The 24448-nt window shown below is 41.8% G+C and overlaps 1 protein-coding gene across 1 annotated transcript; it reads left to right on the top strand.

Annotated features, from left to right (window-relative positions):
* The first annotated feature begins 1566 nt into the window (after positions 1-1566).
* Positions 1567-24173, top strand: LOC102546572 (zinc finger protein 709-like). The gene is given in 4 exon segments (NM_001432177.1): positions 1567-1682; positions 12132-12258; positions 12437-12497; positions 13602-24173. Coding segments are annotated over 4 exon segments (1848 nt in total). The 5' UTR covers positions 1567-1679; the 3' UTR covers positions 15259-24173.
* The last annotated feature ends 275 nt before the right edge of the window (positions 24174-24448 follow it).

Here is a 24448-nt window from a genome sequence, read left to right as displayed (position 1 = left end):
GACAGATTGGCCAGCCATCCCTAACTGCCAATTAGAGACACAGTAACGAGGGCACGAGAGCGGCAGTTCTATAACTCAATCTAGGCCTACTAATTTGTCAGAAACTATTAAATGTAATTTTTATAAATGTGAAGGAGAGAGAGCTGGATGGGAGTCTAAAGCCTTGGAGGATGCAGAGCTGACTCCATGGTTTAGAGTGTTTATTATTATTATTTTTATTTTTTGAAAAGTACCCAAATTCTGTTCCAGGACCCATGTTCGGCAGCTTATAACTCCATCTCCGCGGATGCAGTGCCCTCTTCTGGCCCCCACGGGCACTTGTACACGTGTGACAAACATATTTTTTAAAAGATTTATTTTATTTAAATGAGCACACTGTAGCTATCTCCAGATACACTAGAAGAAGACATCAGATCCCATTTCAGATGGTTGTGAGCCACGATGTGGTTGCTGGGAATTGAACTCAGGACCTCTGGAAGAGCAGTCGGTGCTCTCAACCGCTGAGCCATCTCTCCAGCCCACAAACATATTTTAATAAATAAGTAAACAAATTCTTAAACAAAATCTATAGACGCAATCTAGTCAGCTTGTTGGCTGCAGCCTCAAGTATTTCAGCTTTCCTATCTACACCCGTCTTTCTAAAAGATCACTCAAAATACCTCTGTCTGCCAGTTCCCTGAGATTGTTTAAAGCCTGCACATTCTTCCCCTGGCTCACTGCAGGAATCTCTTATCTGCTCGTTGCTTCTTCCCGGGCCTCTTAAAACGCTTTCAGCACCTAGAGTAGTAGCCTTCGATTCTAGTTTCTCTTCAAGGTTTCCTTTCTTATTCCTGCCATTTCTCTGTGACCTTAGTTCTTCTTCCCTAGTCAGGCTGATGCTCGGGATATCAGGAATGTCTGCCCTGGAAGACATCTATGAAGTATTCCAGGTTCAGTGTTCTGGAGCTCCACTAGGAACTGAGCAAACTTACACTTCCCGAAGAATCTGTCCCTCCATTCCTAAAATGTTTTGCTCTAGAAATGACTATGTGAGGTCAATAGTGGTGGGGTGGGTTCAAGACAGACTTTCGAAAGAGTAAACAGAATGGGTAAATCCCCAGTCACAGAGACCTCGGTGACAACCATAGATCGCAAAATGAGAGGTTACATTAGCAGCTCAGTCAAATAGGCATAATTCACATCAGACACTCTTTCAATGCCATTTCTCACGCATGCGAATAGAATTTAGCTGACATCTTTGCCTTGTTAAAGAATAGACTTCTACCTACTTTCAATTCCATGTAAAATGCAGCGTGCTCATCCCTTCCGCACGTAACGCCAGAGTTTAGGAACCTCACAGCCAGCTGAGACCCCAAGTTAGAAGGTTTGTGTTCGGATTAGCGATTTGGCGCCACAGTACACTCTAGAGGACGGTTTTTCTGTCATTTAAGCATTAGGCGGAGTGCACGTGACTCGCTGGCCAATAAGAAAAGTTACTTGGCCGCATAAACCGTCCAATGAGGTCTTCAGATGTTGGGAGAGGGCGGGTGCAGAAGCCGAGGACACCACTTCCCGTCCAGCCATTTTAGGCGTTTGTGTCTTCTGTGGAGAGAGACCCGTAGGTTGTTTCCCCAGTGTCTGTGTTCCATCCACTGACTGCGAGAGCCGCCGGAGAACAGTAGGACACCCGGTAACTGGAAATGGTGCGTGCGGCCGGGCGTCCCGGGTGTTGGGAGGAGGCTGCTGGAAGCGGAGGCGACAGTGGGGACGCGGCCTTCCAGGGCAGCTGAGTCTGCGTCTCATCTTGCTCCGCTGGGCCGCACAGCCCGGGTTCCTCTGGGTGGAGCTGGGCCAGCAAGCAGAGCCGCTGTCCGGTCCCTCGCTGATAGCTCAGTACTGCGGCCATGGCCTCCCTAGGCATCCGGGCGCCCGCAGCGTCGCGGCTCCGCAGCCTGGGCGGTGGCAGCAGCGTCGCGGTGAGACTCGGGACCCTGGGATTGTGTGTGTGTGTGTGTGTGTGTGTGTGTGTGTGTGTGTGTGTGTGTGTGTTGGGGATGGGGGCAGGGAAGCCGTAGGGTGTGGTGACCTTGTGTCCTGAGCGTGTTGTCATAAACAGGGGGACAAGTTGGTGTTTCCAATGCCAGAATTTATCGAATAATTAATAATTCACAAGTCATGTGTATTTCGTTAATATTTAGTCAAGTGTTCCAGATTTTGCTAACCAGCCATTGGCAGTCACGGGTTTTTACATAACAATCTAATTACTAACATTAACTGGCAGGTCACATATGAACATTTCACACAAGAACATACAAATGTGCAGGTCGTAGAATGACTAAGAGCTAAAGTGGTTGAGATTAGAGTCTGTTCTGAGTAGGAGGCAAAGAAGAATCTCAAGGGAACCAAAAATGATGTCCTAGCAGTGTAGGCACAGAAATGTCAAGTATACGTGCACCGAGCGTGCAGTAAATTTGAAGTTGGCTGAATGACCTGGGCAGGAGAAACCGCACTGGAGCTGGTGTCCAAGGACTGACTCGGTTCTTCCCTGTGGGTGTCTGACAGGTGCCTGCCAACTTTAGTCTTGGGATGCTCTTTCATTGTGCCAGGTGAGGGGGTTATATGCTGTATGATTTCTGTGGTGTTTCTAATACTATTTGGTATATTTTCAGTTTTTTTTTTTTTTTTTTTTTTGGTTCTTTTTTTCGGAGCTGGGGACCGAACCCAGGGCCTTGCGCTTCCTAGGTAAGCGCTCTACCACTGGGCTAAGTCCCCAGCCCCATATTTTCAGTTTTGATATGGTCAGTTTGTCCATTCTAGGATTCTGGCCGATAGTGGTTGTGTGTATGTGTGTGTGTGTGTGTGTGTGTGTGTGTGTGTAAACAAGTTGTACTGCCCTTCTATGGGGGTGGTGTCTTAAATTTGGAGTAACTCTGGTAGAGGTTGTTACTTAATAAAATGGAGTCATTCTAGGCTTGGCACTGTTAGAAAACAGATATTCCCTACGGTATAGAATATCACTGAGCAGTCTGCTCTGGCTTCTTCTCTCTGTCCCCCACCCCCCTTCCACCTCCTTCACCCCTTCCTCCTCCTCCTTCTCCTCCCCCTCCTCTTCTTCATCCTCCCCCTTCCTCTTCCTCCTCTTCTTCCTCCATGGCACCTGCTTTTCCTATGAATCTCACAGATTCAAGGGAAGCTATGTTTAAATTCCATGTCCTGAGCCTGTAAGTCAGTGAATCTTAGCACAAAGGTCCGGATTTCTCCCTTCTTCTGATCTTCCCAAACTCATTGGAAAGGCGTATCCATATACATGGGTAGGGCTGGAGTTGACCTCTGCCATAATCGTTACTGCCCTGAGATGTCTCTAGACATTGAATTTTATTTTTAAATTTTATTTATGTTTTATTAGTGTGTGTATGTGTGTGTGCGTGCATTTTTTGCATGCCACAGCTTGCATGCTAGAGATCAGAGAATTTTGTGAGCTATAGTCTTTATATGGGTTCCCAGGATTGAACTCATGACACTAGGCTTCTACAGCCAGACGTCTTTACCTGCATCATTATTTCCATTCTCTACACATTATTTCAAAAGGCAGAGCCCTGATAGAGATAAGCCTTACTATATGAGCGCACTATTGTGCTAGGAGAAGACCCTGACTAAGTATTAGGTTATAAAGTTCCCAGTGGTTTCCCTGAACAGGGCCTTCCTAACTCTTAGGGAGGACAGGAGTAAACAAGTGTATACAGAAATTGACAGAAGGCCCTAGAGCCTGGGGTGGTTATATAAGGCGGTACACTCAGTCCTTATTAGAGCTCTCAGTTTTTTCCTCATACAAGCTGGCTGCTTCGTCTAGGCCGTTTACCAGCTTCTGGCACCCACCTGGCATATACGCATTAGTCACTTGGGGCCAGGGTGGAAGGCTGCCGCCAATGATTGCCAATGGGCCTGGGCTCAGGCCCACCCACCCACTCATCTTGTCAGTGTGAGTGGCTGCGGAAAGAATATAATGTTAGAATCCAGCTACTGCCGAAGAAGTAACATCTCTAGTACCTTTGCCCTCACAGATACTGACGTCCACCTTCCTAAGACAATGTGTGACTTGCCAGCTAACAGACTTCAGGTGCCAGGATTTCCCACCTAGAGAAATGAGTTTACATTGGAGTGGGGTTCTGGTGGCCACACCACCTCCTCCCTCCCCACTCCCTTCATTCCCCTGCCTTCTACCTGGTAACCTGAGAGCCAGCAGCCCAGCCTGGCTCCTGCTTTGCAACTAATTCCATCCCGAGGAAGCTGTAAGAGCACCTCCTCCAGGCAGATCCACATTCCTCCCTTTAGAGCCACACTGCTGCCTGCCGGCTGGCCCGCTCTGCAGAATCTCATGGAAACTTTCCCAGTGAGAACCTTCTGGCGGTCTTACAGAATAGGAACCGACATAAAGATCAGCTGGGAAACAGACCAAGACTGTTTCTGTGTGCTTCTTGGGTTTTGTCTTACTTTAATCCTTTCTTGTTTCTGTTATTACTGTGTTTTTTTTTTTTTTGTTTTGTTTTTCGTTTGTTTTTGTTTTTTTAAGTAGAAGTGTGTGCCAGATCCCCAAAGTCAGATGGCATGATCAGATCCTTCCACTTGTTCTCTGACACAGCTAGATTGATTTATAGAACTGCCGCTCTCGTGCCCTCGTTACTGTGTCTCTAATTGGCAGTGAGGGATGGCTGGCCAATCGTCATGATTGCCAGAGTCGGGATGTTGAGTTTTCAACTTTTGAGTTACTTATGGATTAGGAAATATTTGGACTAATTCAACTGGTTTAATTTTTTTTTTTTTTGGTTCTTTTTTTCGGAGCTGGGGACTGAACCCAGGGCCTTGCGCTTCCTAGGTAAGCGCTCTACCACTGAGCTAAATCCCCAGCCCCTCAACTGGCTTAATTTATGTGAGCACTTATTCATCTTATGAGGCAATTTGTTGTCATACAACAGTATCAAAATGTGAGCATACGTAGACATATTTATGCTCATCTACCCATACACAGCTTTACATAGAAAATGCTATACATTTATTTCTATTTATCACTGGTTAGTCATAAACTAAACTGTTAGTTACTGTCTTATTTTTAAGTGTGTGTGTGTGTGTGTGTGTGTGTGTGTGTGTGTGTGTGTATGAATGTATTAAGCATGTCTAGATGCCCAAGAAGGCCAGCAGGGGTGTCAGATTTTTCTGAAGCTGGAGTTACAGGTGCTCGTGAGCTGCCTGACTTGGGTGCTGGGAACCAGACTAGGGTCCTTTGGAAGAGCATGAAAGACTCTTAAGAGCTCAGCCAATGCTTAAGCTCCTGTGTATCTTTTCTGTCATTATTAAATAGTCCTCCCCAAATCTGTACTTTTATAGATACTTTAAATAAAAACAACATAGAAAATTTAAGACCTTTTAGAAACATGTATTTGTTTTCCCTTTGAAAATGTCTCACCATGCACTCTGTATTTGGATTAAATCGATCCTGTAATCCCACCCCCTCAGCCTTCTCCTACTGCACCGTATCTGCCTCCCGACTTCATGTACTCTTTCTGAGTCTAATTAGTGTTTCCAGTATGTTCGTGGGTGTCGGGGCATCCACGGAAGAAGCATCAGCTACCTAGCAGGAGCAGCATTTCTAAAGAACACCGATTCTCCTTCCTCCGAGAGCCATCAGCTGCCAGTAGGTCCTCTGTTGGGAGTTGGGCTTTGTTAGTGCTTCCCATTTCTTCTGAAATTTTGCCTGGTTTCATCCTGTGCTGATTTTAAGCCACCACAGCTGCTCTGAGGTGGTGGATGCCGCAGCCCTGTTGTGTCTGGAAAACATGACTTCCCATAGTCCTTGCTGACCTCTGACTCCTACAGTGTTTCCTCTCCTTCTGTGGTAATGATTCTTGAGCCTCGTGGGGGACAGGGGAACAGGATGTAATTAGATGTCTCATTTAGAGCTCAGCTCTCCACAGACACTTATCTCCGCATTTTGATCAATCGAGGGTCTCTGTATTAATTTCAAGAAGAGCAGGCTTCTTGGATTAGGGTAGAAAGTGACACTAATCTACTAATGGGTATTTAGAAAAGTTTTAGCATAATAATAGCATTCAGTTCTCAGGGGAGCCAGCTGTGGGTTTTTGGGCCACTTAACTGTACTAGTTATGGATTCCATCTTGTGGAGCAGGCTGTGAATTCAATCAGAAAGTGGTTGGCTGTTGCCATTACGTTGGTGCCACACTTGGGCCAGTGGGTGTGTCTTGCCAGTCAGGTTATAGTATAGGTTGGAGTGTTCACAGCTATTTAAGACTTTGCCCTGGCAACCTACCCAGCACCTTTGGTATTGTGAAAGCTAGCCAACAAGCATGAGGAGTCCATGTAAGTACCAACTTGATTTTCTTCGTGTCTTGTGCCTCAAGTGTGAGGTGTGTTCAGCAGTGGGGTCTTACCGTCAAGTTCTGGTGGGTAACCAAGAGCAATGGTGATACCGACATAGAGTCTCCCCTGGTCTCTAAGCAGGCAGCAGTATAATGGTTTTAAAGTGAATTTTCTGTTTTTATGTTCCTACACTGGCTGGTTTTGTTTGTATCGTGGAGGAGATACATTTAATGTTAAAACATTTATTAGCAGACTGAGAGATGGCTCAGCGGTTAAGAGCACTGACTGCTCTTCAGAGGTCCTGAGTTCAATTCCCAGCAACCACATGGTGGTTCACAACCAACTGTAATGGGATCTGATGCCCTCTTCTGGTGTATCTGAAGACAGCTACAGTGTACTCATATAAATAAAATAAATAAATCTTTAAAAAAACATTTATTAGCACAAAGATTATTGGAAAAAAATATTTAGGGAATAAAATAGTAGGCATGGCCTTCTCAAAAGAGAGTCTCAGTAAGTGCCTTTACAATGGGTATATATAAGATCTTTCAAGTTAGCTTTTAAGTTAAGTTTCTAAGTATTGGGAAGATTTTTATTCTCTACCGACTTTTAAAAAAGTAAGTTTAATGTTATATGTATGGGTGCTTTTCTGGCATATATGTATATGTACTACATGTGTGTAGGAGCCACAGAAAAGGACATTGGGTCCTCTAGAACTGAAGTTACAGACAGTTGTTAGCCACTGTAGGGGTGCTGAGAATCAAACCCAGATCCTCTTGATAAGCAGCCATTTTTCTTAACTGTTCAGCCCCCTGCCCCCGGTTTTTTTAAAAATACTGCTCAAAGAATATATAGTTTTCAACAAGGTTAAAAATACAAAGAACTTTCTTTTGTAAGCAAACTTATACACTAGATTTACAAGGGGCTTGTTCAAATTGGTGTTGAGGGTGTTTTGGTTTTTTTAGCCTAATGTATTCTCTCTGATAAGATGTCTTAAAGAAAACACATCCCTGTGAGCAGTCTTAGCTTTGTCATTGGTGCCTGCCTGGTCTTTCCTGACCTAGTAAACAGGCAAACCACACCTGGAACCCGTGGCCTACTTTCTTCCTCATGCTTTCTCTCTCAGGCCCCAATAATCTCTGTTTGTCTCATTTATCTTTTCCTTTTTTTTTTTTAATATTAGACCAAGACAGTAAAACATTCACAGTTTAAATCTTTTCTCCTTAAAAGCCTTTACAATTGTATTATGCTTTTTTACTAAAAATATATCCTTAGGGCCTCTGAGTTGACCTGGTTGGTAAAAGTATTTGCCACCAAGCTTGACCATCTGAAGTAAATCCCTGAGACCTGATGGTGGAAGGAGACAGCCAACTCCTGGAAGCTGCCCTTTCAACTCCACCGTGTACCGGAGGTCTCTCCTCAGCCCTTTTCCATCGGTCCCCTGCAGACAAATTTTTTGTGTGTGTGTGTGTGTGTGTGTGTATAATTTTTAATTTTGATTTTTAATATGTAAACAAGAAAACATACATCCTCATTTATATGTTTTGACATTTACATGCATTTTTTTCCTCCCTGCTGGATTCCACTTACTGGTTTTTCTTTTTCAGTATCATAAGACATAGGGATACAACAAATAAACTGACTTATTTTTAAACAAGAGTTAAAATCAATTTACATTTATGATATAGTAGAGCAAATCAAGATTTTCTTAAACGATAAAGCTTTGCTGCTGAGCTTGGACAGACTTTGTCATTTGGGTTTTTTGGGGTTTTTCTTTTTTGGTTTTGTTTTTTCATTTGCTTTTTTTCCTTTTTGAGTGTATATATTATGTTCTGTGACCTGTGTGGGACTCAGAAAACAGCTTCAGTTCTCTTCTTTCACCATGTGGGTTCTGGGGGGTCAAATTTGAGTTGCCAGGTCTGTAGAACACACAGCCTTACCCGCTGATCCGCCCATTTGGCAGGCCTACTGTCTTTGTTTTTTGGGTTTTGTTGTTGGGAGGAAGCAATTGTTTTGTGTGTGTCCCAAAAGTCTTGCTTCAGGCTTATTTGTCACATATATAACCCAGAGTAGCCGTGAACCTTCATTTTCCTGCCTCAGCTCATCCAGTATTTTAGTCAGACTGACTGACTTTTAAGACTGAATGTTTGGTTGTTGTCCGTGGGGTGGAGGAAGATGTAGTGCATATTTCCAGGTTTGTGGCAGCTTATCTTCGCCTCAGGTGCTTTTTGTCTCTGATGGAAACTATTCAACAGTCAGCTGTTCTGTTTCAGAATTGCTGATAAAGCCTGATTTCCTGCATGCAGTGTATTGTCTAAGTCTGTGCTGATACCTTAGTGCTGTGAATATTGTAGCTTTAGTTAGGCAAGCTTTTATTTTCTTGAATAAGAAATAACTGTTTGACGTTTATTTCCAACTACTATGTTTGGTAAAATAGATTATATTATATTCATTAGTTACTTTCCCTATAGTATTGATTAAATAAAAATCTGACAAGTTAAGGGAGAAAAAAAGGGTTTGTTCTGGCTCACATGTTAAGAGTACAGTCTGCCATGGTAGGGAAGTCAGGGCAACAAGCACGTGAAGTGGACGCTCATATCATCTACAGTCAGCAGAACACAGTCTTCAGTATATTTAGTCCTCTACCTAGGGGATGATCCTACCCACACTCATAGGGATTAATGTAGTCAACATGATCTCTCAGAGACATTCTCCAAGGCTAACCCCAGTCTAGGTAACCCTTCATAGGTGATTCTACAGGCTGTCGAGTTGATAACATTTGCCATCACAGTTTCAGTCTTTGTCGACCTGACCCCCTATGTCCATGACTGATGACCATCTTATAGTGAGAGTGAGTGTAATATGCATTTATCCCAATACCAGAAACTTCCCGTAGACATTAAGTTTGTTTAAACAATTGGAAATTTCAGTGTCTTACCTGTGAGCTTCTATAAAGTGAAAAACAAGTTACAGATTTCTAATATATACGTTTTTTTATTTATAATTTGTGTGCATTGGTGTTTTGCCTGCACGTATGTCTGAGGGTGTAGGATCCCCTGGGAACTAGAGTTCCAGACTGAGGGAGCTGCTGTGTGTGCTGAGAGCTGAACTTTGGTCCTCTGGAAGAGCAGCCAGTGCTTTTTTCATTGCTGAGCCAACTCTGCAGCCCCACATACTTCCAATATCAATGGCTCAGAGCAACATTCCAATTGTAAAGTGCAAGAATTGGAGCATAGCAAATTATGATTGGACCAAAGCAAGATACAAATCCAGTGAGGCAAACAAGAAAGCCGACATCTCTGTGCCCAGCATCTAAATCTGATGAAACTGAGTTTCATCTCCCCATAACTCCAGCCCTGCCACCTGCAGCACATGTAATCTGTCTCTTGGACTGGCTCCTCTCGGTGCCTGTAGCTGTTCTTGGCAGACATCTCAAGGTCTTGGCATCTCCAGGATCCTGTGGTCTCCAGGGTCACTTAGGCTTTATCTTCAGAACTCCACCCAGTGACTCCTGAGGGTCACTTTACAGGAGCTCGGACTCTCAAATGGTACCTGGCCTCAGCTGTTCTGTATGGCCTCCCTGTCTTGCGTCCTTCATTCCTTCAAAACTATCACCATGTGGGTGACAGGGGCAAGTTTTACTGCCACCTCAGGTTGGAGCCTCTGGCTTTGCCCTCAGGCCACCTTGTTGTTGGACTGTGCCCCAGGACGTTTTTCTCCAGTGACACTGATGGGTTTATCAGTTATAGCCGCTCTCAGCACTGTTGTTTTCCATGCTTCCATGGCTCCGTAAGCCCCGCTTTTCTAAGCCAAATTCCAATTTTCTCCATGTTCCTCTCACGGTGTCTAAGGTGGTCATGTATATCACATAACAGCCCCAGTATAAGGTACCAGCTTTCTGTCTTAGTTTCTTACCTGGTTGCTGTGATAAAAAGGATTCCTTCTGAGTTACATGGTGGGGAGGTCACACTGTCAGGAGTTTGGATCACTGCCTTGATTACCCACAGCAGGAAGCAGAGTAATGAATGAACACTGGTGCTTAGCTCCCTTCCTTCATTTTATACAGTACGAGCCCCTGCTCAGGGACTGCTGCTACCCACGCTTCAGATGCTCGTTCCCATGTCAAGAAATGTGATCTAGATAATCACGCACAGCTGTGCCACAACAGGCTTGTGTCCTAGGTGTTTGTTTGTTTTTTTAATTTTGTTTTGTTTTTTAAGATTTATTTTTGGGTGTGTGGGGGGGAGGGGAGGGATATATATATGTATATATATGTATATATATGTATATATATACACACATAGAGAGAGAGGGAGGGAGGGGGGAGAGAGAGAGAGAGAGAGAGAGAGAGAGAGAGAGAGAGAGAGAATGAATATGAGAATGAGAATGGAGAATGCTCACAGATGCCAGAAAAAGACATCAGATCCTTTGGGACTGGAGGTGCAGGTGGCTGTGAGTCATGTAATGTGGTTAGAGTTTCTATTGCTGTGGTAAATACTATAACCAAAAGGAACCTGGGAAGGAAAGGACTTATTTTAGAGTACAGTTCCACATCACAGTCCATGGGACAGGGACCTGGAAGCAGGACTTGATGGCGGGGGCCATGGGAGCGTGCGTGCTGCTCATTTATTACCTTGCTCCCTGAGGCTTGTGCAGCCTGTTTGGTCACAGCTCTCAGGACCAGTTGCTCAGGTGTAGCGCCATCCAGAGTGATCTGGACCCCTCCATATCAGTCATCAGTCAGGAAAAGATCCAGCACATCTGTCCATGGACCGGTCTGTTGGGGGCATTTTTTCCTTCTTTTTCTCAGGACAGGGTCACACTATATAGTCCTCACTGTATAGCTGACCTGAAATTAACTATGTAGATGTGGCTGGCCTCACACTTACAGAGAGCCACCTACTTCTGCCTCTCAGATGCTGGGACTAAGGGTGTGTGGCACTATGCCTGGCACTGGGGGCATGTTTTCTATTGAGTTTCTAGTTCTTCCAAAATGACTGACTGGTCATTTTGCATACTGCTCTTCACAAGAGCAGGAAGTGTTCCTCATTAGTGAGTCATCTCTGCAGTCCACCTAAGAAGAAATCGTAAGGGAGGCTAGGCTATTTTGGCTTACAGTTTAAGGATACAGACCATCATGGCAGGAAAGGCATTGCAGGAAGAGCTTGAGGTACCTAATCACATTGTGTCTCTTTATCAGGAACCGCTGATAAGTGCTAGTTCTCTAATCCCCCTGTTCTCTGAATATGTTGCGTTCTAACCTGTGTCTGATGAGCACGTAAAACATTACAGGAATCGGAGAGAAAATAGGTGTTATAAAAGCAGCATGTGATGGACACCAACTGTTGGAAAGCTGCTCCCTTCTGTACAGGTGGGGTGGGCGAGGAATCCGAATAGCGGATACCAGGAGAATTAGAGCTGTTTTCTTCTACATGTGTGAGACTGCAGTTTTGGGACAGCTGGTGTTGACTGTGTTTTGGTGCTTTAGATAATCAGAATTAATTGTAAATGCTGCAGGGACCAATGTGCAAGAAGTTAGCACAATGTATTGGAACAAGGATGGTCCTATCCTGTTGTTGCTTTACCGGATGGCTCCAATCTACTTTGAGAATTACTGTGTGAGAGATTCTTAGTGTGTATGAAACCTGAGAGTATGATGACGAGGATATGACTTAAACATGAAGAGCGTTGTATCTAACCAATTTCTTATGAACTAAGCTTAGATCTCTAGTACTATGATACTCATACTTCCTTGTGGAAATGTATATGGGCTCTTTCAGGAGTCAGTGGCCTTTGAGGATGTGGCTGTGAACTTCTCCCTGGAGGAGTGGGCTATGCTGAATCCAAACCAGAAGAACCTCTACAAAGATGTGATGCAGGAAACCTTGAGGAACCTGGCTTCTATAGGTAAGTACGTCGTCATCCCTTCAGTCAGTCAATCAAAGGAAACGTGCTTCTGCATGAGTTTACATATGGTAAAGAGATTTGAACGGATACTTGAGATGGGTCACTTTATACTGCAAATTTTGAATGTATTTACTATGTTGTCATAGTTTATAGTGATTCTACTTTGATTGTATTTTAGGAAGCAGTTTGGAGCACCATATCATTGAAAATATATACCGAAATTCCTGGAGAAAACTAAGGTAATACAGGCCTCACGAGACAGCCATAGTCCTTAGGGTTGTGTACTTGTACACTTTATAAAGTAGTAAAAGACAGAGGTAGCCAGTTTCAAGCTCAACTACTCTCAGGAAATTTTCTTCAACACTGGAAACTTCAGACATCCTGAAAGTGTTACAAGGATTCCAATCTGGAAATAACTGGAACACCATTATGCCCAAAGTGATTTTTGTCATACTTAATATGTACCAACTTTGCCCCATGCAGTATTCATAACAGGAAATCAGATTTCTTTTACAGCTTGGACTAAGCATCAAAAATCTCATTGTGGACTTTCCAGTAGTTGAGAATGTAATGTGATTGTGAGCACCCACCTTTATTTATTTAGTTTAGTTTAGTTCTGTGAGGGGGGATAGCATCAAATGGACTCTGTGGCCATCTTTCTTCTTTTTTTGAGACAGTACTTTTTTGTCTAGTCTTGGCTGTCCTGGAACTCACTCTGTAGACCAGGCTGGCCTCGAGCTCAGAGATCCACCTGCCTCTGCCTCCCAAGTGCTAAGATTAAGGATGTGTGCTACCATGCTCGGCTTCCAGTAGCCTTTGTAGCAAGTTTTCTTCAGAATTCAATATGAAGCTTGCTTCTGTTTCATGGACTTGATACCTCTTCCCAGATTACTCTTTTTTTTCCCTCCAGGAGTCACTTTTGGTTTGGTTTGGTTTATTTATGCACATAAGCACATCTCTTGCCTAAGTAGCATTGTTTCCATCCCAGGTATAAAGTCCTTAGGTTGTAAGAAGCGCTGCGTGCCTTTGCTTATGGTGGCCAGCAAAAATGGCCTTGCATAGCAGCCTTTGAGACAGAACTTGCTGATAGACATCCTGTTTACGAGCAGGCCTCCCCTGGTGCCAAGATGGCATCAAGAATTGAAATAGATATTTTAATGTTATGTAAGACATGTTTGCTAGACCCGTGCAGCTGCTGTAACGGCCACCTGTGAGTACCACTGTTTTTGTTAGAGTTGTCCTCGGAGTGGCTGAGCATTCAGGTAACTGTGCTAAAGAATTCCGACAGCGTTTCTACTGGTAAGTGGTTAAAGTGGTAGTGATGCACATTTGCTTTCTTACAGTGGTCAAGTGGTGGAGGGGCTCTATGACTGTAAAGATGACCATCAGTGTGCAGAAATCTTCGACTTCACTACACACAGTATTGTAAACCAGAACTCCTTACAAGGAGTGCACATATGTGAAAACAGTGGGTGTGCAACAGTAGTCATTGGCCATTTGTCTCTAAGTGTGCTCCTTAAGCCTGACACAGAGCGTGCGTCATACGAAGAGGACTACGGAAAGGAATTGTACAGTTCAGAGCAACTTGGGGCAGCCTCCAATTCTCTCACATCATTTGAGAACTATGAAAATACTTACACTCTACAGAGACTGTATAAAACTGAGCAATGTGATGAAGACTATCGATATGGTCAAAATGTTGAAAAGACTTTCAATGAAGACAAGCCCTTTGAGTGTAAGCAGTGTGGGAAATGTTTCAGTTCCTCCAGGTACTTTCGAAGGCATGAACGACGTCATCGTGCTAAGAAATGCTATATCTGTAAACAGTGTGGGAAAGCTTTTGCTTTTCCCACCTACCTACAAACACATGAAAGAATTCACACCGGGGAGAAGCCCTATGTGTGCTTGCAGTGCGGGAAAACCTTTGCTCATTCTCGTTCCCTTAAAACACATAAAAGAACTCACTCTGTTAGGGACCTCTTTGTGTGCAATTACTGTGGGAAAACCTTACGTCATTACAGTTCTCTTCAAATTCATACAAGAATTCACACAGGAGAGAAACCTTACGTGTGTAAACCATGTGGCAAAGCCTTCATTACTTATCGTTCCTTTCGAATACATGAAAGAATTCACACTGGAGAAACACCGTATGAATGTAAGCAGTGTGGAAACACTTTCATGCGTTGGATTCAATTACGAAAACATGAAATCATTCACAGTGGTGTGAAACCCTATGCTTGTAAGCTATGTGGAAAAAGCTTCACTTGTTCTGGGTCCCTGAGGACACATGAAAGAATTCACACTGGGGAGAGACCCTATGTGTGTGACCAGTGTGGTTATAGCTTTACTCGGTTGAATTCGCTTTTGAGACATAAAATAACCCACACTGGTGAGAAGCCCTATGTGTGTAATCATTGTGGGAAAACTTTTCCTCGCTCTGCTTCCCTTCAGAGACATGTCAAAATTCACACCGAGGAGAAACCTTATGTATGCAAGCAGTGTGGGGTTGCCTTTGCTAGCTCTACTGACCTTTTAGAACACGAGCAAACTCACATTGATGAAAAACCTTACATCTGTGAGCAATGTGGGAATGCCTTCGTGCTGTGGAGTCAATTTCAGAAGCATAAAGCACTTCACGCTGTCCCGGTTTCCTACGTGTGTAAGCAGTGTGGGAAGAGCTTCACTTCTTCGAGGTCACTGAAGACACACGAGAGAATCCACACTGGCGAGAAGCCCTATGAGTGTAAGCAGTGTGGGAAAACCTTCCTGTGGTCTTATTCCCTTCAGAGACATGAAAAAACTCACACTGATGGGAAGCTCCATGTGTGCAAACAGTGTGGGGAAACTTTCCCTTATGACAGTCATCTGCAGGTGCATGAAAAACTGCACTTTGACGATGAGCCTTTCAATTGTAAGTACTGTGGGAAACCCTTCTTCACGTTGAACCATTTACATAGACATGAATTACTTCACACTACCCTGGATTCCAGTGTTTTTTAGTAATGTGAGATTTTTTTTTTTTTTTTTTTTTTTTTTTTTTTTTTTGTGCTCGGTGGCTTTCATAGAAAAAGCAAAATGATACTGGAAAAAGACTGGATTTGTGTTAGCAATGTAGAAAAACCTTTTGGTTTGTTTCATTGAAACACATGAGATGTCACGTTGAGAAGAAATCTTTTTTAAAAAAAATAATGAAATATACAAATAGTTTTTGAGCTTATAGCTCCTTGAAGTACATCAAAGAGAAATGGGCCTGTGGCTACACGCAGTATGGTAAAGCCTTGTGCAGTCCCAGATCTTGGAGGAGACAGAAGAAAACTCACGCTGTATAGAGACTTTATGTATGTGTATGCGGTGTTGTAGAAAAGCTCTTCTCTGCTTCCCTATTCCCTCTGAATACTTGGAAGGAGTCACTGTGGAGAGAAACCCTTCATGTATAGGCAATCTTGGATAGTCTTGGGTTATCACATCCTCTTATAGACATGAAAGAACCTACTGTAGGGAAACCTTAAAAACAGGATTTGTGAACTCTCATCAGCTTCATAGAACTCACAAGAATGTACATGGGGAGAATTCCTATCAGGACAAACCTATATGAACACCATTTGGTTCAGTGAACACACAAGGAAAGAACTTGATACGGAGCGCTAATCTTCTCAGAAGAGATGTTCACGGTTTCATTTGGCACAGATGGAAACGCATACCAGATGAAAACCTTTGCTGTTGAAAAACATTGAAAAATCTAGAGCAGTAGCGAATAAAGGAAAAGTCCTTTGAATTTTTTTATGTTTAATCTGATAAATGTCAGTATTATGAAGGACTGGACACATTATTATTATTTTTTGTAGCATGATCCAGGAAATGCATACTCTGAAGAGAATGTTATCAGTATAGTATTTGTATTTATTGAAAAATTTCAGGGGCTTATAGGGATGAGTTAGCCTTTAAGAGCATTTGCTTCACAGCACCATGTCACGGAGCTCACAACTGCACGTGACTCAGTTACAGGAGATCAATTCCTCCCTCACACACTTGTACACATAAAAATAAAACTTAAATATTTTTCTAGTTTTTTTTTCCCCCTAGAAAAGCTTTGTTGTGTATCCCAGGTTGACAGGAAACTGTTAATCTTCCAGCTTGTAGCTTTTGAATGTTTAAAATGAAATGCGTGCTTCCACACTCACTGTCATTAGCTCATGTTTAAGAGTCCATCTCTTGCCTTGTCTTTAAATTTACTCTACAGAAGCAAGCAGTAAGCAGAGCATTGAGTAATGTGGAATGGCAGCTTAAACGCATGAACTGCAAACCAGTAAGACCTACATATGAAAAAAGCTGACAGGAATAGAAAGTACATTTTACATTTGTGAGATTCCTTAAAGTAATCACGTGTTAATTTAATGAGTGAGGTCTTTTTGTATCAAATAAGGTAGATGCTTCTCATTGTAAATTATGTTGGATTCATTGGTGAATTGATATTTGAAGTTTGCCATTCCACATAAACATTTTTAAAAAGCATTTAGTATTTGTGTGCGAGCATGTAAGCATATGTCGACATATGCCCATGGAGGCTAGAATGCTTTGGAGATGCATTGCAGACATTGTGACATGTTTGATGTGTCATGGGATGGAAATCCTAGTCTTCATGATTGAACAGTAAGTATTCTTAACTGCTCATCCGTCCCTCAAGCCCCTGCATAAATGTCTTGTTTTTCAATCATGTTTAATGGTAGTTAAAGAAAATGGCTTTGTGAATATTGGAATAGTCTTGTTGGTTTTATTTGGCTGATTATAAGCATTTTGTGTATACGCTCATTTTTCATGAAAAAAAAATGTGTGCGTGGATGAGTGTGCATTGGGGGGCATTGTTTGTGTGTTGCTGGTATGGTTGGTGGTGCTCACAAAGTGAACAAAGTAATATATTGGGTATCTTGCTCTATCACTCTGTCCCCTCACAACAGGGTCTCACTGAGCCTGGAGCTGGGCAGGCAGCCGGCAGAAGCATTTCTTTACTCTTGTTGAGTATAGAGACACTGTAGAAGTTGGATCTGGTTCTTCCTTTCAGCCTCATGTTCCCAGAAATAAGACTCAAAATATATTTTCAAATACCTTAGCCATATTGCTAAGCTCTTTTCTGACTAGATCGTAAGTAAAGACAACCCTTTTCTTTTAATCTAACATTCTGCTATGTGGCTGGTTACCTGTGCTGAGGTACCTTGCGCCTGTCTAGTCACATTTTCCTGGGCAAATCTGCTTCTGGCTCTATCCCAGAATCTTTTCTGCCTCCTGATGTCCCACCTTCCATTTCCTGCCTAAACTATAGGCCATGGGCTTTTTAATTGACCGGTACAATACTGAAGATATTTTCTCTAGAGATGTACTCAGTCATTCCCAGGGAATGAAACTTGATTCCTCATGATTGCACAGCAAGTGGGCTCCCCACTCAGCCACCTCCTCAGAACTAAGCCAGTTTTAAACTGATTTTGTCTCTTTTGTCTATGTTGCTCTCTGATGTGTTCTCACAATCCTGAGTATGTGTTCTTTTTGCTTTGAAGTATTTTCAAAATAGTTTTAGAATAGCAAATGTTAGGGTTGATTTTGTTTTTCCTATTCAGAAGGTAGGTATAAGTATATTGTAATCATAGGTCAGACCATTCTCCAAGTTGGCTTATTTCTTACTTTTGAGAGTGTCATATACATATACAATAAAAGATAACCATGTGTATCCACTGCTTTCTCCTTCCAGCCCTCCCTATTTCTCCCCCACCCCCACTTAACTGTCTTTAACAATAACCTACTAGTCTAGTTAGTGTAACTCATACATGCACGAGTATGGAGCATCCACTAGAGGATGGGTGACCTGCCAGTATTTACATCTCCACAAGTGATTCTCCGTCCCCATGTTCACTGTCAGTAGCTTCTCAGTAAGGGACATGCTGGGATTTGGCTTACAGTGTAATCTTACAATGTAGGGCTTGTGCATGCAGTCACCTTTGCTGAGTTCAGGGTTACTGTACTCACGTCAGACACAAGCAGCAGAAACCCCCAGCATTTCACGGCACTCCTCCTTCCCTCTGGCTCTTCTATTCTTGTTGCTTTTTCTTTGATTTTTCGCTGAGCTTTGCTGATGGCGGAGATTAATATAGCTGTCTCATTTAGAGGTGAACATTCAGTCTCTTTCGTAGCCCTTTGACCAGTTGTGCACCACTCCATTGACAGCTGTCCACTGTAAAAAGAAGCTTTTCTGACCAAAGTTGAGAGCAGTCACGTTCTCTTGGTGCCAAGAGCTGAATGGATGGCAGGAACTTAGTTTATAGGGTGTTTTGTTTTGTTTTGTTTTTTCAGATGGTGTCATGCTTCATGGCCTTGGCTAGCCTAAGTAGGCCAGATTATTGTCAACTTGTGCTTAATTTTTATTTAAGTCATGAACTATTAGTGTATGTGTGTGTGTTTTATGTAATTTTACTGTGTAAAATTTGCTTTTCATGTGTATTTCATTTTCATTGTAACTTCTCTAGTTATTACACTAAGAGATATATTGGTAGTACTGCCTTACTAAAACCATGTGTTCAATAAATTTACTCTGTATACATGGTAAGTGAGTGGCTCATCTATAAAAGGATTCTCCATATTGCTTCAGGCAAAACTAACGTTTTAATTTGGAAGTCTTACAGGGATTGGTTCTGTAGTTCAGTGTTCCCTGTGTTGGATGCGCTGAGTGGTGACTATAGTTCTGCTCTTCTAATCACAACGGTTGTTATCCAGAAGACTGAGTGCTGGATTAAAGGGAGATGGAAGTCGTGAGATGTGCTAGTTAGTCCACCAGTGAGAAGAAGGTACTTTCCTATTTCATGAATCAGAATGTTTTACAGTTTTAACTTAAGGTGTCCTTTTAGAATGCTTTTCTGTTGTAGTCATTAAGGAACATTGCTCACCGGTAGAGGCTTGGGACAAGGGAGAAGATGTACCTTGCTTTGTGAGGTAAACAATAGTGTTCTGGATCGTTTTTGCATTTCTTAGTTCCTATATAAACACTAATATTTACTATAATATGATGGATGCACTCGTCCACATATATAGGTGTGCCTAGAGTTTCCCTAACATTACATTATGCTAAGTAAAGTGAGAATACAAGAAAAGCACTTTACACTCAACGTAGTGGTCATCACACCTTAGATGTCTACAACAACAATTTTGCCCACACTTATGTTTTCCTTAAGTTGGAAAAAGGGGCTTTTTCTTTGTATAGAACGTTTTTATTTAAACCTTTTTTTAAAAATTGTTAGCTTGTATGCTGGCAAAGCTGTAGGTTTTCAGATGACATTGTGACCCAGGTTTCCATGTACTTTAACCATAATCACTGTTTCTTGTTCTTTTTCTTCTCCCTAGTGGTTCTGTTCTCCCAAACAGACTCACTTAGAGGTTCATTTCTCTAGTTAAAGTCTAGACTCTGCTCTGTATAGAAGGAACACCATTTGGAGATGAGTCGTCACTTACATATTGTTCTCCAGTTTCCTGCTAATAACAAACAGTTCTTGGTGACCTAGTCTATAAAAATTGAAAAAAAATTAGTTTATCTATTGATGGGCACTTAGGCTGAGATGGGCACTTTGGCTGATTCTATAACCGAGTGCAGTGAATTGTGTAGGAACCCAAGTACAAGTGTTTCTAGTATACTCTGACTTAGTATATTGTATACCAAACAATAGTACAGCAGGATCATAAGATAGTATATTTTGATTTTTGATGAAATTCTATTTTCTAGAGTGACCATGCTAGTGCTCATTTCCAAGAGCAGCTGTAATAGGCTCACCAATTTGTGTTGTAGTTTGGTTCCTTGATAGCTATTCACACTGGGGTAATTGTATTAAGAATTTTCATGTATTTATTAGTTATTTGTACATTGCTTGAGAATAGATTGTTTCTCTTTGTGTTGGTTCAGTTACTTGTTCACTTGTAATTTTTGTTGCCTTGTACTGATTTTTTCATCACATGTTTCATGTACCTTAAGTTTTTAAGCTTGGGGTGTGTGTGTGTGTGTGTGTGTGTGTGTGTGTGTGTGTGTGTGAGCTTTTTGTCTGTATGTTAATCCTTCGTCAGATGAATGAGAGTCCAAAGATATTTTCCCCCACTCTATGGCTTTCTCCAACAATTGCTCCTTTTTCTTTATAAGAGCTCTTTAACTTCTTACGATGATTAACTCCCATTTATACTTTGGGAAGTTTATTTTGTTTGTTTTGTTTTTAACATGGGTTCTTGCTTTGTAGGCCTGACTGGCCTGGAATTTGCTGAATGCATGAGGCTAGCATCTGATTTACAGCATTCTTCCTCTTTTTCTGGGTGTCAACATTGTCGCCATGAGCCTCTAATGTCCATTTCCTGTTTGTCGTGCCTCCTGTAAACTGTTAGATTGAGAATGCATGGTCCTCTTGGTCTTTTGCTCCGCTCTTGCTCGTGCTCTTCCCTTCCTGCTTCCATTCTCTCCCTGTTCCATTTTCCCCCTCTTTCCATGTGCTCATGGCCAGCCTCTACTTTTCTATTCCTCTTCTCTACTCCTCTCTCTCTCTGCCTTTCTCTACCCCAACTACCCTCTTAACTCCTCTCCCCATGCCCTGAATAAGCTCTATTCTATACTAAAAGAAAGTTTTAAAAAAAGAATGCCACTGTCCACACCTATAGCTTCATGTATTCTGTAGATTTTCCTCTGAGTTTCAAGTTTTGTAGGCCTTACGTTAAGGTCTTTGGTATAGTGTGTGTTGCTTTTATACAGAATGATAGAGGAATTTAGGGATCTTCTTGTATGTACAGTGTTGATTTCCTCTTGAGGCCATTTATTATCCTGTGCATGATTTGGATACCTTTGCTGAAATTAGAAGGTGTGACGACATGGTTATTCTGGTACTATACCTGTCCATTGCTCAGTGTGTCTGTTTTTAAGTTATACTATTTCACTCTGGTTTAGAGCATAATTTAAATCGGTGTCGTATTAGCTAGTATTGCTCTTTTGCTCAGCATTGCTTTAACTATATGGAATATTTTGGTTTTCATTCAGTTACAGGATTGTGTTTTCTATTTCTGGAAATAATGACATTGGAATTTTGAGGGAGCATGTGTGTTGGGTCTGAACACTTTACACCTTTTCATATTATGGTGGTGATGTGGGAGCATAGGAATGTTTTCCATTTTCTAGAGCCTTCAATTTCTCAGTGTTTTAAATTGTCATTATGTAATCAGCTTGACTTTTGTAGGTGAATTTGACTTTTTGTCTTGTTACTTGTTTCTTAGACTTTTGGAAGATGATTTTTTTTTTAAATTATTTTATCACCATTTTCATTGTCATATAAATGGATACTGGTTTTTCTATACTGACTTTATTGTACTACTTTGAAGTAATAATTGGACGTAAGAGTCTTAGTGTGGCACTTTGGGTCTTTTAAGAATATGAACAGAGGAGCAGTCAAGAGCACTGGCTCCTCTCCTAGAGGACTGAGGCTTGATTCCCAGCACCTATATGGCATTTCACAACTGTAACTCCAGTTCCAAGGAATCTAACACCCTCTTCTGATCTCTGGGCACCAGACATGCACATGGTGCATGGACAGACATGCAGGCAAAACACTTATACACATGTAGTAATAAGTTTAATAAGATTGTCATATTGTTCATAAATAGAGATTTGGCTTCATTTGACTTCTGTTTTCTTTCCTCAGTGCTCAGGGTTGAACCAAGGAGCTTATGTTTGGTAGGCAAGTGGTGTACCACTGAACTGAAGCCATAGAGTTCTATCTCCATTCTCTTCCTACATTTTCCAGCTAAGAATGCAAGAGATGTCTATGGCAATGTAGAGAAGGTAGACACCTGGTGTAACTTCTGATAGTTGAAGAGATGCTTTTAGTTTTCCTGTTCAGTATAATCTTGGCTCTAGTTTTGTCATGTGTAACATCTCTTACAGTGAGGTGTCTTCCTAATTTCAGGATATTTTCATCAGGGAACATAGAGCATTGATGTTTTCTCTGTGTATTGAGGCTCTCAATCCTTGAATATCTATATTCTCTACATTTGCTAATTGATATTTGTGGAAACATGCTTAGATGCAAAGAATTCACCCCATTATAGTTGGTGATGTTTTTATTATGTTGACTTGGTTTGAGAATATAATCTTGAAATTTTTTTTCTATTTTCATTCAGGAAATTGTGTTACAGTTTTCTTTGTTGTTGAGCCCTTCATGGTTTTGGCATCATGGTAATCCTACTACCTTTTAAGAATAACTTACTTAGTGTTTCTTCCCTTTATATTTAGTGAAATCGTTTGGGAAGCTTGGTAGAATTCATTGGAGAATTTGTCAAGTCCTGTGCTTTCCTTGTGGAGACAATTCATTTCTAGCTTAAGGATGTTGTTGCCCTTTTACATTGTTCACATTCCCTTGACTTGTTTTTCCATCTGTTTATTTTGTTTTATCATTGATTGAGAATTTTATACATGTACATAATGCATTTTGATCGAGCCCACACACTCCCATTCCTTTCCCTCTAATTCTTCCATCCTTCCCACCACTCAAGTTCTCAATTTCATCTGTTCTTTTATTTTTAACCTACAGTCAGTCTCCTTAGTGCTTCCAGTATATACATGGGCGCAGTGCTATCTTCTGTGGCATGAGTAGCCTCTCCCTGAACAAACCCACCTCTCTTTTACTCAGCAGTCATCAATTGCCAATAACTACTCAGGAGTGGGCCTTTCTGCACACCTCTCACTTCCGTGCTGGGACAGTTGTCTGGCTTGAACTTGTGTATGCCGTCACAGCTGTTGTCAGTTAGTATGTGCAACTGTCCTGTTGTATCGAGAACACACTGTTTGACTGTAATAATCCACTTTCTGGCTCTCGCAGTCCTTTGGCTTCCTAATCCATAATAATCCCTGGTCCTTTGAGAGAAGAAATGTATTGTAGGTAGATGCTCCATTTAGAGCTGAGCCCTTCAAAATCTCTTACTCTCTGCATGTTGACCCATTGTGAGGCTCTTAATTGCCATCGACGTCAAAGACAACAAAGCCCATCTTCTGTGACGAAGATAAATTTTCAATGGGTAAAGATACATACCCTTTAACAGAATAATAGTAGATTAGTAGAAAGTTCTCCACATTAATGCTGCCAGACTTGCGTTTTATCTTGTGGATTGTGTGAAATGGGCCTGAAATCCAGTCAAAAAGTGGTTGGTTATTCTAACATCCATGCCATGCTCATGGCCATGTCTTGTCAGACTGATCTGTAATTGTAGCTCAGAGGCTTCTCAGTCGGGTGAACTTGATGTTAGGTCTTCTCCCCTGGTAGCATGCACAGCATCATCTAGCACTATGACAGCTAGCCAGAAGGATGAAGCTTCTAGGGCAGTATAAGCTATGATTTCCTAATTGCTCTATGACTTGATGTGTGGTGTTTTCAGTAATAAGGTCTTACTGTCAAGTTCTGTGTGGTAACCAAGAACAATCGCAATAGCCTATGATATGTGGAGGGGGAGGCTTGTGAAACCTCCAACTTTGGCCTAATTTTGATATTTCATATATGTCTTGAAATTCTTCACGATTTTCCAGTTTATTGTATGTTTTCAAAGAATCCTCAGATCATTCTCTGGATTTCATTTTCTATGTATTATAATCTCTCTCTTTTCTGCTCTAACTTTATTCATATGAATAAGTATATAAAAGAAATCATAAGATAATGAAGTACTTAAATTTTTTAACTATTATGACGGCCTGAAAGTTGTGTGAGGAGCAGCTACAGGGTTGAAGTTTTTTGAGTGGTCACCCCTTCTCAGTGTACTTTTTGGTGATGCAACTGACTTTGAGTCACCCTTATTCCTGTAAGTAATCCCTTATTGATACTCCTGTAAGTAAATCTCAATAAAATCATTGTTCTCCAACTTGATCTTTGGTGGTATCATTACTTTGGTGTGATGCTGGTTCTTACCTGTGGTAAGTAGACATTTATTTGTGTCTGCCCTCGAACTGCCATACTGTATTCTCTAATAACAGAATCTTCCAAGGAGAGGAAAGTATGAGTCTAAGCAGGAGCCTCTTGTCATTCTGCCTTTTCACGCTGTTGCATGACAGCGGAGAACTACCCTGACAAAAGCTAGGTGTGGACCTGTATGGTGGCTCAATGTTTAAAGGCATTTTTTGGGGAGGCCAGAAGACCTGAGT

The sequence above is a fragment of the Rattus norvegicus genome, chromosome 7 (assembly GCF_021556685.1).
Source record: "Rattus norvegicus strain SHRSP/BbbUtx chromosome 7, alternate assembly SHRSP_T2T, whole genome shotgun sequence".
NCBI lineage: Eukaryota > Metazoa > Chordata > Mammalia > Rodentia > Muridae > Rattus > Rattus norvegicus.
The sequence above is the reverse complement of the archived record's forward strand: the minus strand, read 5'-3'. Positions and strand labels throughout refer to the sequence as shown.